The sequence below is a fragment of the Cynocephalus volans genome, chromosome 2, assembly GCF_027409185.1.
Source record: "Cynocephalus volans isolate mCynVol1 chromosome 2, mCynVol1.pri, whole genome shotgun sequence".
Taxonomy (NCBI): Eukaryota; Metazoa; Chordata; class Mammalia; order Dermoptera; family Cynocephalidae; genus Cynocephalus; species Cynocephalus volans.
The window spans coordinates 13,872,762-13,885,019 of record NC_084461.1 but is presented as its reverse complement, the minus strand read 5'-3'; the positions used below and the strand labels follow the sequence as shown (position 1 = coordinate 13,885,019).

General features: G+C 46.3%; 2 protein-coding genes across 4 annotated transcripts in view; one reads left to right on the top strand and one right to left on the bottom strand.

Annotated features, from left to right (window-relative positions):
- The window catches only part of ANKH (ANKH inorganic pyrophosphate transport regulator), a 142,222-nt gene that overhangs the window by 106,358 nt on the left and 23,606 nt on the right, over positions 1–12,258 (top strand). For both annotated transcript variants that reach the window (XM_063083470.1, XM_063083462.1), the window contains exon 8: positions 2,066–2,161. In XM_063083470.1, coding sequence (XP_062939540.1) covers positions 2,066–2,161 — 96 coding nt within the window. The remainder of the gene's footprint in view (positions 1–2,065; positions 2,162–12,258) is intronic.
- OTULIN (OTU deubiquitinase with linear linkage specificity) overlaps positions 674–12,258 on the bottom strand; it is a 73,725-nt gene continuing 62,140 nt past the window's right edge. The window contains exons 6-7 of one of the 2 annotated variants that reach the window (XM_063083501.1): positions 1,432–1,548; positions 674–865 (exon numbers count right to left, since the gene is read on the bottom strand). In XM_063083501.1, coding sequence (XP_062939571.1) covers positions 782–865; positions 1,432–1,548 — 201 coding nt within the window. In that variant the 3' untranslated portion in view covers positions 674–781. The remainder of the gene's footprint in view (positions 866–1,431; positions 1,549–12,258) is intronic. The other variant, XM_063083485.1, reaches the window with a different exon arrangement.

Below are 12,258 nucleotides of genomic sequence, written 5' to 3'. Positions count from 1 at the left end.
TAAGTCTTCTTGCTAAATTCCAGTTCTAGCTTCTGAAGAATAAGATTATATAATGAAACTGCATGAGAAGGGCACGTACTAAAGTGTTACAACCTCCTGGCTGCAAAAGTCTCATCTGAAATTGGTTTTGGCCACCTTAAAATAACAAAACTTAACAATACAACACTGTATGGTTTTGGTAGGAGCATCCAAGAAAAACATTGTTTTATTTATGATCACGGAGGTTACTGGCTATGAAAAAATTCCTTTAACAAGCATACCTCTAGCCAGAAACTCGAGTTACTCAGAATCCCTTTAAAACCTTACCTATTGTTCCCAAGCATTCCAGTGAGCTAAACCAAGCCATTTCTGTGAATACCGTCTATTCACCAAGATCTCAGACATCTCTGTGCGGACTTCCAGAATCTGCTGCATTGACAGTTGAAATCTTTAGTCTCTTGTGAGTTCCAGAATAAGGGATTTAAAATTTCTCACATACCTTCTGGTAGTTCTAGCCAAATATGAACTGAGAGAGGTTTCCACTTGTGCAAATTCTAATGTTCAGTGATCATCTGGGAAAGAGTATGCTTCTGAGCAGATTAGGCAAACAGAATGAAACACCAGTGCTAGTCTAATGATACATTCTAGTTTATTTCAACTATATTTGCAGAAATAGTTGCTGTTTTACAAAGCAAAGTGCCCCTGAAGTAGCTGTAGTATGTTGCTATCACCAGGGGAGGTGTGTGTGTTTTGCTGAGGCTGCCTAATTCTTTCCAACCCTGCCTCCTTCTTGGTGGACCCTTCAGGGCACCACTCCTGGGGACCCCTGGAGAGAACAGAGGAGATTTCCAATGCACCGTGCTTCGTACATTGCTGGGGCAACCACCTGTTATACCAAAAAGCAGATAGGTTTTCAAGACTAGAATTAAGGAAATGTGCAGTCACTGAGAGGTTTGTGCTGCTGGCCTCCACAAGGGGAAGAGATTGGAGAGATTACTTTAGCCTCTGCAATAAGGGAAAATCAAAAGCTTTTTTCCAAGTGGCTCCTATAACAGCTGTGCGTGTGCGTGTTTCATGAGGCTGATGCAGAGCCAGGTGTTCAGGGTTGGTTTTTGTTAGTCAGCTCTGAGACTAATTGGCTCCGTAATGAAGCAGGGGTTATTTTTCTCTGCTGATCTTCATGGTTGCGGGGCTAGGCACTCTTTTTGAGGGAGTGAGAAGCATGCTTAGGGGAGCTGGGAAAGCCTCAGCAAGCCTCAGATGAGTGATGTGCAAGAGGACATCTGAGCCACCTGCAGTGTCTGCATAAAATTCAACATAGCACATGCTCTTTGAGCACCTTTTCTACTCAAGAAAGATGGTGCCAAGTGCTTCAGTGCTAGAGATGGTGGGACACCCCCGGCTTTATCTCAGGGCAGCTCTGGGGGGTTGAACATGTGACAGGACACGTACCTGCCCTAAGAGAGCTCCAGGGTTGTCAGGCAGTACAGGAAGTGAGGCTGGAGTCAGCTTGGAGGTCAGCAGTCTCAGAGAGGCTTTAGGGAGCAGATGGGCGTGACGACGAGGGGCCTGGAAGAAAATCAGAAGATCCAACAGGAGAAGAAGGAACAAAAGCACAAGTCATGTTAGGAAAGAGGGGAAGCCTCATTAAGACACAGGTGGAGGAGTCATGGCGGGAACATGCATCAGACAGAGCAGGGCCTTTTGAATACCCAGTGGCATTTATAGTCCATTTGGTAGGAAAAGGAGGAGCCCTGGAGGTCACTGAGCAGGGCCGTGGCATTTAGAGAGATGCCCCTGGTGTCTGAGCACAGGGTCTGCTGGGGCCGAGGCCCTGCACTAGGGGAGGTGGGCAGCCGAGCACCAAGGGGATTCAGTGCAGAATTCACCCTGGTGAACGTTCAGGTACAGGAACCTGACAGTTGTCTGAGAGAGACGCAACATGACAGCCACCTTCCAAGCTGTCACTCAAAATATGTACTACAGGCACATCAGATGAATCAAAAACAAGACGCTCTTTGAGATCCCCGGGGGTTCAGCCAGGATTAAGCCAGAGCCCAGTCACTACTGCCATTTCTTTCCCCAGAATAACCCCAGCAATAAACTGGCGAGCACAAGCAACACAGTCACCGCGGCCCACATCAAGAAGTTCACGTTCGTCTGCATGGCCTTGTCGCTGACGGTAAGGAGAGACTCTCTCTCTCTGTTTTTGTAAAGGAGGAAATTGCCATTTTAAAGGAAGAAATCTTGTATTCCCTAATGTAATGTTATGCTAGATTAATTAACAACTTCTTCAAAACATTTTCTTCCCAAAATGTGAACGACTGTTATTGAAAGAGGCCGTTGAATCTAGGAATAAAGGGTCCCCTTCTGGGGTTTCTCGGGACTTCCCTAAATGCTGAAGAAAGGCAGACCCTGCCTTTAATTTGACTAAAACTCTTGTCTTGCTGAATAATTTCCAGCCCATTTTTTAAACTTCCAAAGTCAACTTTATAACCATCCCTGTCCCTTTTCCAAATGTAATGGTGTTATTTCCGTTCCCTGGTAAAAGTTACTTTCCAATTACGTTTGTGCTGTCGTCACCCACCTGTTTGTTCGCCACTCGGCACGTCGTATCAAGCTCCTGCTGGGTCCCAGGCCCTGCCTGTCTGCCGAGAGGACAAGCGCAGTGGCACCATGCCACAGGCAGGGTCTGCCCGCTCTCCGTGCACAGCCTTTAACAAACGACACGCATCCCTTATCAGACTCCCGTGGGTGACTCAGATGTGTAAGATAAGGTTCAGAAAACATGCAGAAAATGTGTGTGTGCTTTACAATCTGGAGGACACAGTATATGATTTAAGGTTTTTATAACATCTGTCAAAAAACATTTAAAACAACCTGACATTGTAGACGGTGCTCTCTAGGTTGTAACGATGGAGATGAGAATAGGATAAAAGAACCATGGGTGTTTGGAGCTCAGTTTTCCTTGTTTGTTATTATGGCTGTACATTTCTTTTTAAATCCTATAGAATATTTCCATTTACATACACAATCTAAGTATGTCACAGAAATGCTTGGGCGTGCGCAGCTGTCATCAGTAACTAACACGGAGTACCTGAGGCCACACAAGGAGTTGGGTCATGCTGGTAACAGGAACACAGGAACTGTCACCTTCGTAACCATCATCACAAGAACCATTGAGCTGGACGAGCCCTGTTAGTGGGCCTTAAAAATCAAGCCCTTCACATGTTTCAAACCTTTAATGGACATATTTTTAAAGCTCACAGCTTAATATTTGATCCATTGATCCAACCCCTGAACCAGACGGTAACAACGCAAAGCAAATGGCCTGGTACCACTGACTCATGACCTTGTGTCCTCAGTCGCCCCCATCACCCACGACACAGCTCCTCCTGCCAGCCTGTCCCTCATAAAACTTGGGGGGTGTTGGAAATATCCCCGTGTCACCTCACTGAGCAGGAATTTCTGATAGCGTATGCCTGTTTGCATTGGGACCCGTTACCCCAGACGACCCTGCTCCCTTGTTGGCATTCTCTCTACAGTGTGCAAGTTTTTCCATAGTTCCCTAAAATATGAGCAAAACACTGAACAACCTTGAAACTATTTAAAAGAGCAATGCTAGGAAAAACAGAGAAGGTTTTTATTCCAGGAACAGACCTCAGATTTTAGAGGCCGTGTTAATTGACTGGAAGTTGAAAGTTGAGTTGATTCTGACGCCAGGTTCTGTGACTTGGACCTCATCTGCATACAAAGCTGGAAGCTTCTGGGTGTTGCTGGCTCAGCAGTCCAGAGACTCAACTCCTGTGTCTTCTTTCATTCCGTTTAAACATCTTCTCACAGTTGAAGTTGAGTCTGATGGAGAACTTTCCCAGTTTGGGTTTAAGGATACTCTCTTTCAGTTCACGGGCAATAATCTGTACCTTTGAAAAATGGTCCTGAGACATGTTCATTTTGAAATAACTACTTATGATCTGGAAAAATGCTTACATTTCCCAGGTATAGGTTTTATTAATTATTCTAATTCTAGGTCTAAAAACCATCTGTAACTAGAAGTATCTTGGTAGATTTTCACCAGAGACTCGGATTCCTCTATTGGAAAGGAACTAGTCATCTCTATTGTAGATGAACTAGTCAGAACTCATAATTTCTCAGAAGAGGAAGTGACTGAGGACCAGTGACTTGTCCAGGTACCGAGTAATAGAACTGGATAGACCCCGGCCTCCTGGACTCGTTCTCTGGGGCCCTGTCCTCCGAACTGCACTGGTCCCACAGAGTAGGAACAAACATTGGTCCCTAGGCCTCCAGCCTGGGGCCTTTGCTACCACACCTGAAATGGTGGATTCTTCACCTGAAAAGCCATAGTATTTGAGTTTGCAGCTTATGAAGTGTCTCATGTACATTATCCTTATAATAATGATTCAATCAGTTGATCCAACATCTTGGCTAGTGGAATTGTCATTAAAAGATGCATAGAAAAAATGTAAGGGGAGATTTTTTTTCTTGAAGTAAATATTAAACTGTCACTATAACGTGTGCATACCTCTCTACATCACTTACTGTAGCCATTCTGTATCTCCATTGCTGCTCTTAGGCTCTGACCGTCACAAGGCAGGGTCTGCAATGTGGTCCTCTTTTATCCCCAGGGCCTGTCATCCTGCCTGACACACAGAAGGGCATAATCAACAGAAAATAAACACATGAATCAGCTATGAGATAAGGCTCAGGAAGGTACCAATGACACCCTTGGCAAGAGACAATTTCCTTATTTATACTCAGATTATCCTATTTTTAAAGCTTTTAAGGGGCCCTTTATGTTCAAGTTTATTTCCATTTTTTGAACTTTAAGACATCTTAATGTCAGGAAATTAATGTAGCAGAGGTCATTGAAACACTGAAGAGCAGCACACTTCATGTTTATTCCTGATTTTATGTACAAAGTACGAGCTTCGTGACGATTCTACTGCTCTCTGCGCATCGCCCAACATTAGCACACTTTTCTGTGCTCAGCTTCTTCGGCAAAGCTAGCTCTTGTCCCCAGGTCTTTGAGAAGGGCTGTCCCCACACATCCTGCAACGTTCAGTGACTCAGTGATGGTTGCTGCTTTTCAAAGGGAAACGTACTGTCCAGAACAAAAATTCATCCTTTCCATCAGAATGGACTCACTCCTCAGGCCCTGACATTTCAGGTTCAATATCTGCCTTTGCCTGTGAAAAATACACCTGCGTCACTTTTGACAGTTACAAGAGACTAACGTTGCAGCGTGTTACAGTGTCATATATTTATTTATTCCCTGTCATAGATTTTCGATTTAAATTTAGAGTGTCTCTCCTACTCCAAAAATTGGTTCTGCCCTCCTCTTATCCAGAAGTCTCTTTGAAACACTGGGTTCTGAAAACAGCGGCAAATGTCTTCTGCCCAGTCGGAAGAGGAGGTGAATTCAGGAGCACAGAGGAGAAAAATAGACATATTTTCTATTCTTGTTAGCATCTTGCTTCAGTCCTCCCAAGCTGCAGCTAAGTGTGCTCAGCAGGAGGTGCTGACTGATCTCTTTAAACCTCTGATGGGAGTGAGCATGAGACAAAGGGGTGTCTTTAGTCCATCCAAAGATTAGCTTCACAATGGTAGAAGTTGACAAGGGAGTGGACCTATGCAAACCGAGGTTAGCAGGTACCTCCAGACTGACAGGCTGCTGTTGGGGTGAAGGAAAATGGTCTGAAAATACGTACAGCGCAGAGCCATTTGGAGATCCACTTCAAAGGGTGTGCTTCCATGTGGAAATGTGCGGTGTAGCAGCCACGCAGAGGAGACCAGAGTGCAGACTGGTGACCCGTATGCCAAGGAGAAGGCAGAACAGTGGAGAAAGGCACTGCAGGTGCTGGAGTCAGAGCACTAATGGCCACTTCGCCCTGACCCTTCCCATAGAGCTGAGACCTCCGTCGCTTAAGTGCCTGACTGTAAAGCATGGTGACACTTAGCGTGTCCTAAAAGGCTGGGATTCCCCAGGTACGCGATCTGGGATCACAGGCTGAGGAGGGTGGCAGCGAATGGCTCATGAGAGGGGAGCAGGCACGCAGTCCTTCCTCTTGCTTGGGGAAAGCGACTGGGAACACTAAACTTGCAGAAACCTGGCTTCTCATAAACCCCTTGGGGTCCATCGTGACTTCCTCCTGGACTCTAGATTTGGGGGTAAAACAGAACCACTAACCAGTGTGGGTGGTGTCTTCCCAATGGTTCTTTTGGTGGGGAAGAAGTGTCCCAAAAGGGTAACCGAGCTCTCTGTTCCTGGATGCTAGGCCAATTCAGTGAAAGCCAACAGATCAGGCTGCTGAATTTACCAAATTTGCCAATTTACCCAAAACTTTTTTTTTAAAAACTCTTTCTGAAGTTCATAGCAAATCATATTAAACAGAGAAGTTTTAACAGCTTTGGATGCTTTTAGTTGACTCATTTCTATTTTGACTTCACAATGGCATTTTAAGAACATTTGATGTTTCTCTTCTCAAGCTCCCTGCTGCTCTAGCTTCGGGAAGCTGGTGCCAAGAAAAGGGCCCCTTTGCTTCAGGAGAGGTGGAGAAGAATCCATGCAAAGCACAGGCTTGGCTGCTGCTGAAATGGAAATGGGCATCCATCCAGATGGGTCTTGGCAAGCAGAGCCAACAGGGCACTTTTGTGCAGTAGACAACCTACACAGCCATACCCTGCACCCCCTGGGTGCCAAACCCAGAGAAAGTCAGAGGAGGGGGAAAGCAAGGATCACGCAAAGGAGAGAGACTGAATATGAGAGAGGTGGAGTAGCGTGAGGGTCGGCAGGAGAAGGGGGTTGAGACGATGGTCAGGAAAAGCGAGGGGAGGTTAAGAGTCAGAGAAAATAGAGCAGAATGGCAGAGGTCGGGGTATAGACAGATGGGGGGGAGGTCGATGCCCCAGAGACCTTGCTCTCCAGGGCCCTGCCAGTCCTCCCAGTACAAATTACTATAAACCTTAGAAGAGTTTAAAAGAGACAAGTTTTTAAGGAATCGGTAAATTCGACAAATCGTTGGTTGGCAAATCAGTTATTCTGCAAGTTGATTTTTGGTGAACTGGCCTGTTTCAAGAGGCAGGTGTGGAATGGGGCTCTCACCAGGCCTGTTCAGAGTGGGCTTTGTGCACCCGCATTCCCACATTTGGATGGTGCTGAGTTCAGGGAGCTGTACCAGGGCCCAGACTACATCCCACTGTGTGTGATGGGGCGGGTGGTGGGGTGTTGCTGTCACTTAAGGCAGAGAGAGAGGGAAGCCCGCCAGTATGCCTTCAAACTACAGTGCCTCGCCCAGTAGGATGCAGGGGTATCCAAGGCAGTGACTGTTAGGATTTAAGGATCTGGCTCTTAAAAAAAAAGTTAAAATAGGTTTTTACTCTAGATCTTTCTGAGCCTTGGGTTTTGAAGTCAGTAAGCGGTAAAAAGGAGACCTAGAACTAACCCAGAACCTTCTATTCTGATTGTTATGGGTGGAATTGTATCTGCCAAAAATTCATGTGTTGAAATCCTAACCCCCAGTACCTCAGAATGTGACCTTATTTGAAAATAGGGTTAAGATGAGGTTCTGGTGGGTGAGGAAGGGGGCCCCTAAGCCGATATGACGGGTGCTCTTATGAGAGGGGAGTTTGGGCACAGAGGTGCACACAGGGAGAGTGCCACGTGAAGACTGCGGTCCTGCTGCACAGACAAGGGACTACCAGAAGCCAGGAGAGGCCTGGAGCAGGACCTTCCCTAGCCCTTCAGAGGGTGTGCAACACCTTGATTTCAAACTCCAGAACCGTGAGCCAGTAACTTCATGTTGCTCTAAACCACCCAGTTCGTGGTACTTTGTTACAGGCGCCCTGGCAAACTAACATTCATGTTTCTGAATGAAGGGAATCTGACCGTCATCACTTAGGCCACGTGGGTTGATGAACCGGGCTTTTTTTTTTTTTTTTTTCTTAATTTTATTTTATTTTATCAATATACAATATGGTTGATTTTTGTGTCCCTTTACCGATCCTCCCTCCCTCCATCTCATCAGCCTCTTATCTGTTCACTTGTCTTAACAGCTTCAAGGATCGTTGTGTCTGCTCCCACCCCCACCCCACCCCCATTTATTTGCGTATTTATTTATTTATTTTTAGCCACACAGATAAGTGAGAACATGTTGATGAACCAGACTTTTCACTACTCAACTGACTTATTTTCTTTTTAAATTCTCCCTCCCGTCAGTTTCCACAAGTCATCTCTATTATTTTATCTCCAGATTCCCCATGTGAGTAGATTTGCTTAGGCATGCTTGGCATGCAGTGCAGCCTGTGTCTGCATTTATGTGCTTAATTGTATCTTTGCTGATGGTCTGTTTGGGGATGGGGGTTATTACAGCATCTGACAGAAGTACCGTGTTAGATTTAGGTTACTTTGCTTCTTGTTTTTATTCTGCTTTCTATTAATTGAATAGCCCAGTACATCTCAACAAGGAGCCTGTAGAACCCAGGACTAACCTGTGCCACTGCTAACACTGAAAAGCTGAAATATTTTCCTAATTTTCAAGAAATAAAGTAACTAGTATCTTACAGATTTGTATTTATCCCCCCAAATTGTCTCAATCTTGATCCTTTCTATTTTCCACTTGAACCTTACCAGTGGTATCTGGATTGGCACAAAATTATGAAAATTGCCTATTTTCAGTTTAGCGTGTCAGTACCCACCTGGGTTCTGCAGAGAACACGTGTGGGATCCACCCCCTGAGTGAGGTTGAGAACCATGGGGAGGACACTGCATTGACACAGCGGGGCCTGCTGACGAGCTGATTCCCGGCCGCTCCCAGCACTGAGGGACACTGAGCCCAGGCCCCCTGGATCCCTGCTCACAAGTGCTGCCTGACCCGAGTCCCATCTCACAGATGCCGTTTCCACTGGTGTAAAAGCAGATGTGTCGTAAGGAGATGTCCATCCCGAACCATCATTCCACACGAGTGCAGAGTAACCCAGCAGAGCTTAATTAATAGACTTTCATAATACCTTATGATTTTCTGCAGCTCTTAAAAAAATTGTTTTTATTAGTCTCAGTTTAAAGACAAAAAATCAGCCTTGGGAGCATTTTTCTTCTTACGCAGGGGCACATGACTGTGTGTGGGAACCAGACATCAGCTTGACCAGGTGCTTAGTTCCACACTGTCCCGACAACAATTCACGATAAGCCCTGGGGAGAAAACAAGGATGGGGTGCTGGTGGCTTCTCGGCTGGCTGAGGTCAGCGCCTGCTCGGACGCTCCGGGGGCTTTGGGCTCCGCACCTGAGCGCTTTCCTGGTGGCTGCAGCGCCTGACGGACCACTGATCCCCTTGTGTACAGCAGGTGGAGCCCAGCAGAGCCCGTGCCAAACATCTCAAAATATTGTTTTTGTAAATTATCTCCCCCAACATACCCAGTAGAGGTAATTACATCGAGCAGTGTGTGAAACAAGCACGGTGAAGACCTAAAACAGCTGCTTAGTATGCTAAATGGCCATTTTGTATGTTTAATGAAGTAAAAGATCATTTGACCCAGGAACAAAGGAAAAAGATCAAAAAACACTCTGGTCACACAGAGGGATTTCACTGATTTCCCTCTTCCAGGCCTGGGTGTCTCCTGCGCCTGCAGGCAGTACTTAGAACCAGCCTGGAAAGAGAATTAGGCTTTAGCTAATATGTTGCCTTTGTTCAAAAAGTTCTTCATTTTCTTTTAAAGGGCTTACCACTGTGTTTCCAGCTCTGGGTCTGAGGGCCCATTGTTCAGACAAAGTAAAGTAAACGGGTTTGAATGGTGCCATGGAATTATTCTGGGGTCCTTTCACACCTTCTGAGCCCAGTGCAAGCCCAAAAGAACCATGGTGTGCTGCTGAGCCCCAGCATGTATGGCGCATAATAGTGCCTCAAACACCTGCTCACCATTAATTAGGCACCAGGAGGTTTTCAGGCGCCTGTCTATAGTCCTCCCTAGAGATGGCTCTTCCCTGATGTGGCTTGAAGAATGAATTGACCGTTACCAACAAAGAAGTTTCCAGAGGACCGGACCTCTCATCTCCTCTCACAGATCCCCGTCCTCAAACCCGGAGAGCTGCTCGTCACACTGTGTGACATGGGTGCTTGTGACACTTGACCGCCCTCTCTGTGCCTGTTGATATAAAGGAGGGGGAAGGCAGATGGATTTAGCTCAAGTTTGAATTCAGGGCTACATAGCACAGTGCTTATGGGTATGGGCCCTGGAGCCACGGGCCTGGGTTCAAATCCCAGCTTCACCACTCAACCGCTTAGTGGCTTTGGGAAGGTCACTGAAAACTGTAAGCCTCAGTTTCCTCAGCTGCCACACAGAAATGATAAGAATTACTCACCTTATAAGACCTTTAAAAGGGGTCATAACTTAGTGAAGTGCCTGTGCTGTAAGAAAGAATGCTGGCTCTCCTCCCAGTCATCCCCCGACCACCAGGTACTCAAGTGGTCCCCAGCACACTGTGCATTAGTACCTTTCTGTTGCTTATAACAGAATACCTGAAACTGGGTAGTTTATAAAAAAATGAAATTTATATATTACAGTTTTGGAGGTTGTGAGTCCATGGTCCAAGGGGTACATCTGCTGAAGACCACTTTCTGGGTGGGAATTCTCTACAGGGTCTTGTGCCAACACAGGGTATCACATGGCGAGAGAATGGTAAGAGCTCTCTCACGTGCTCCTTATAAAGCCACCAGTGCATGCCCACAATAACTCTTTACTCCATGAATGGATTAAGCCATTCACAAGGACACTGTCCTCACAACCCAGTCACCTCGCAAAGGCCCCACCTTTCAAATATCATATTCGGATTTCCCACCCTCTTAACACTGTTACAGTAGGGATCACGTTTCCAACACATGAACTTTTGGAGGACACATTCAACACATAGCACATGGGATTCAGAGACAGGAAAGGAGACTGTATATGTAAACAAATGGCTATTAGTATATTTGATGCCAATTAATAATTTTATGAATTTTGTACATATATCCTTCTAAATTTCTGTGGGTTCTTTTGGGTTTTTTTTGTTTTTTGGGTTTTTTTTTTTTTTTTTTGGTGTTTTAAAAAGTCCATTTCTTGATAGATTCATGCATACCTTCTATAGACACGAGACACATGTGTGCACCATTTTTCCCCCTGTCCACAGCCCCCTGGCCCCCCCACATCAGGTAAAGATGTGCTCACCCCAGCCTTCAGTCATCTTGCTCATTCAGACATGCCCACTATCCACGAAGCTGCAGTGAGCACAGAAAGAGAGGAATTAATACGTTGAGTCCTCTGGATGGCTGATAGAACTGTAGACATCTACCAAATACTAGACAATGCCAGTAAGGACAGATTTTAAGCCACACATAGGCCTAGTAAACATGTTTGCATTTAGGAGTCCTCAGACTAGAAGGAATACCCACAGCATGTACGTGGGAAGCCTGCATGCTGCAGCACTGCCTGGACACCAGGGCCGCGTGAACGCGTCCTCGGGTCGCCTCACTGCCTCTTTGCTCGGGAGCCCCGCACATGGCCCTGCCCTTCCCACTTTCTCCTGTCTCTCTCCACCCTGCCCTGTCGCACACAGATGTGGACATCTGCATCACTGAAATCATCCAGTGCCTGGGCACTGGAGCAGCACATTTCCAGTGGGATTGACAGTGTTTACAGAGTCTCTGTTGACGGTCGCAGTTACCCAGAGAAAGAGCACATGCCCATCTATTTGTGCACGCATTCAGCAAGTGCTTGCACCCCTGCTACGTGCCAGGTACTGGCCACCACGGTGAACACACAAGTCTGTCCTTGCGAAGTTGATCATCTGGTGGGAAAGACAGTCAGTAAACATAAATACATAGGATGGTGTCGGGTACTGTGCTTGGTTCCTGTGGCTGCTGTAACAAATTGCTGCTGAACTTGTGGCTTAAAACACCAGAAATTAAATCTTTTGCAGTTCTGGAGGCCAGAAGTCCAACGTGGGGTCCCTGGACTGAAATCAAGGTGCAGGCAGGGCGCACTCCCTCCAGAGGCTCTAGGGAGAATCCATTCCTTGCCTCTTCCAGCTCCTGGTGGCATCACTCCAGCCTCTGCCCGTGTCCTCACATCACCACCTCCTCTGCATGTCTGTGTCCAATCTCCCTTTGTCTCTTTCTTGGAGGACATGTGTGAAGGCATTTAGGGCCCACCCAGGTAATCTCATCTCAAGATCCTTCATTTAATTGCACCTGTTACCATAAAAGGTAATATCTACTCGTTCTGGG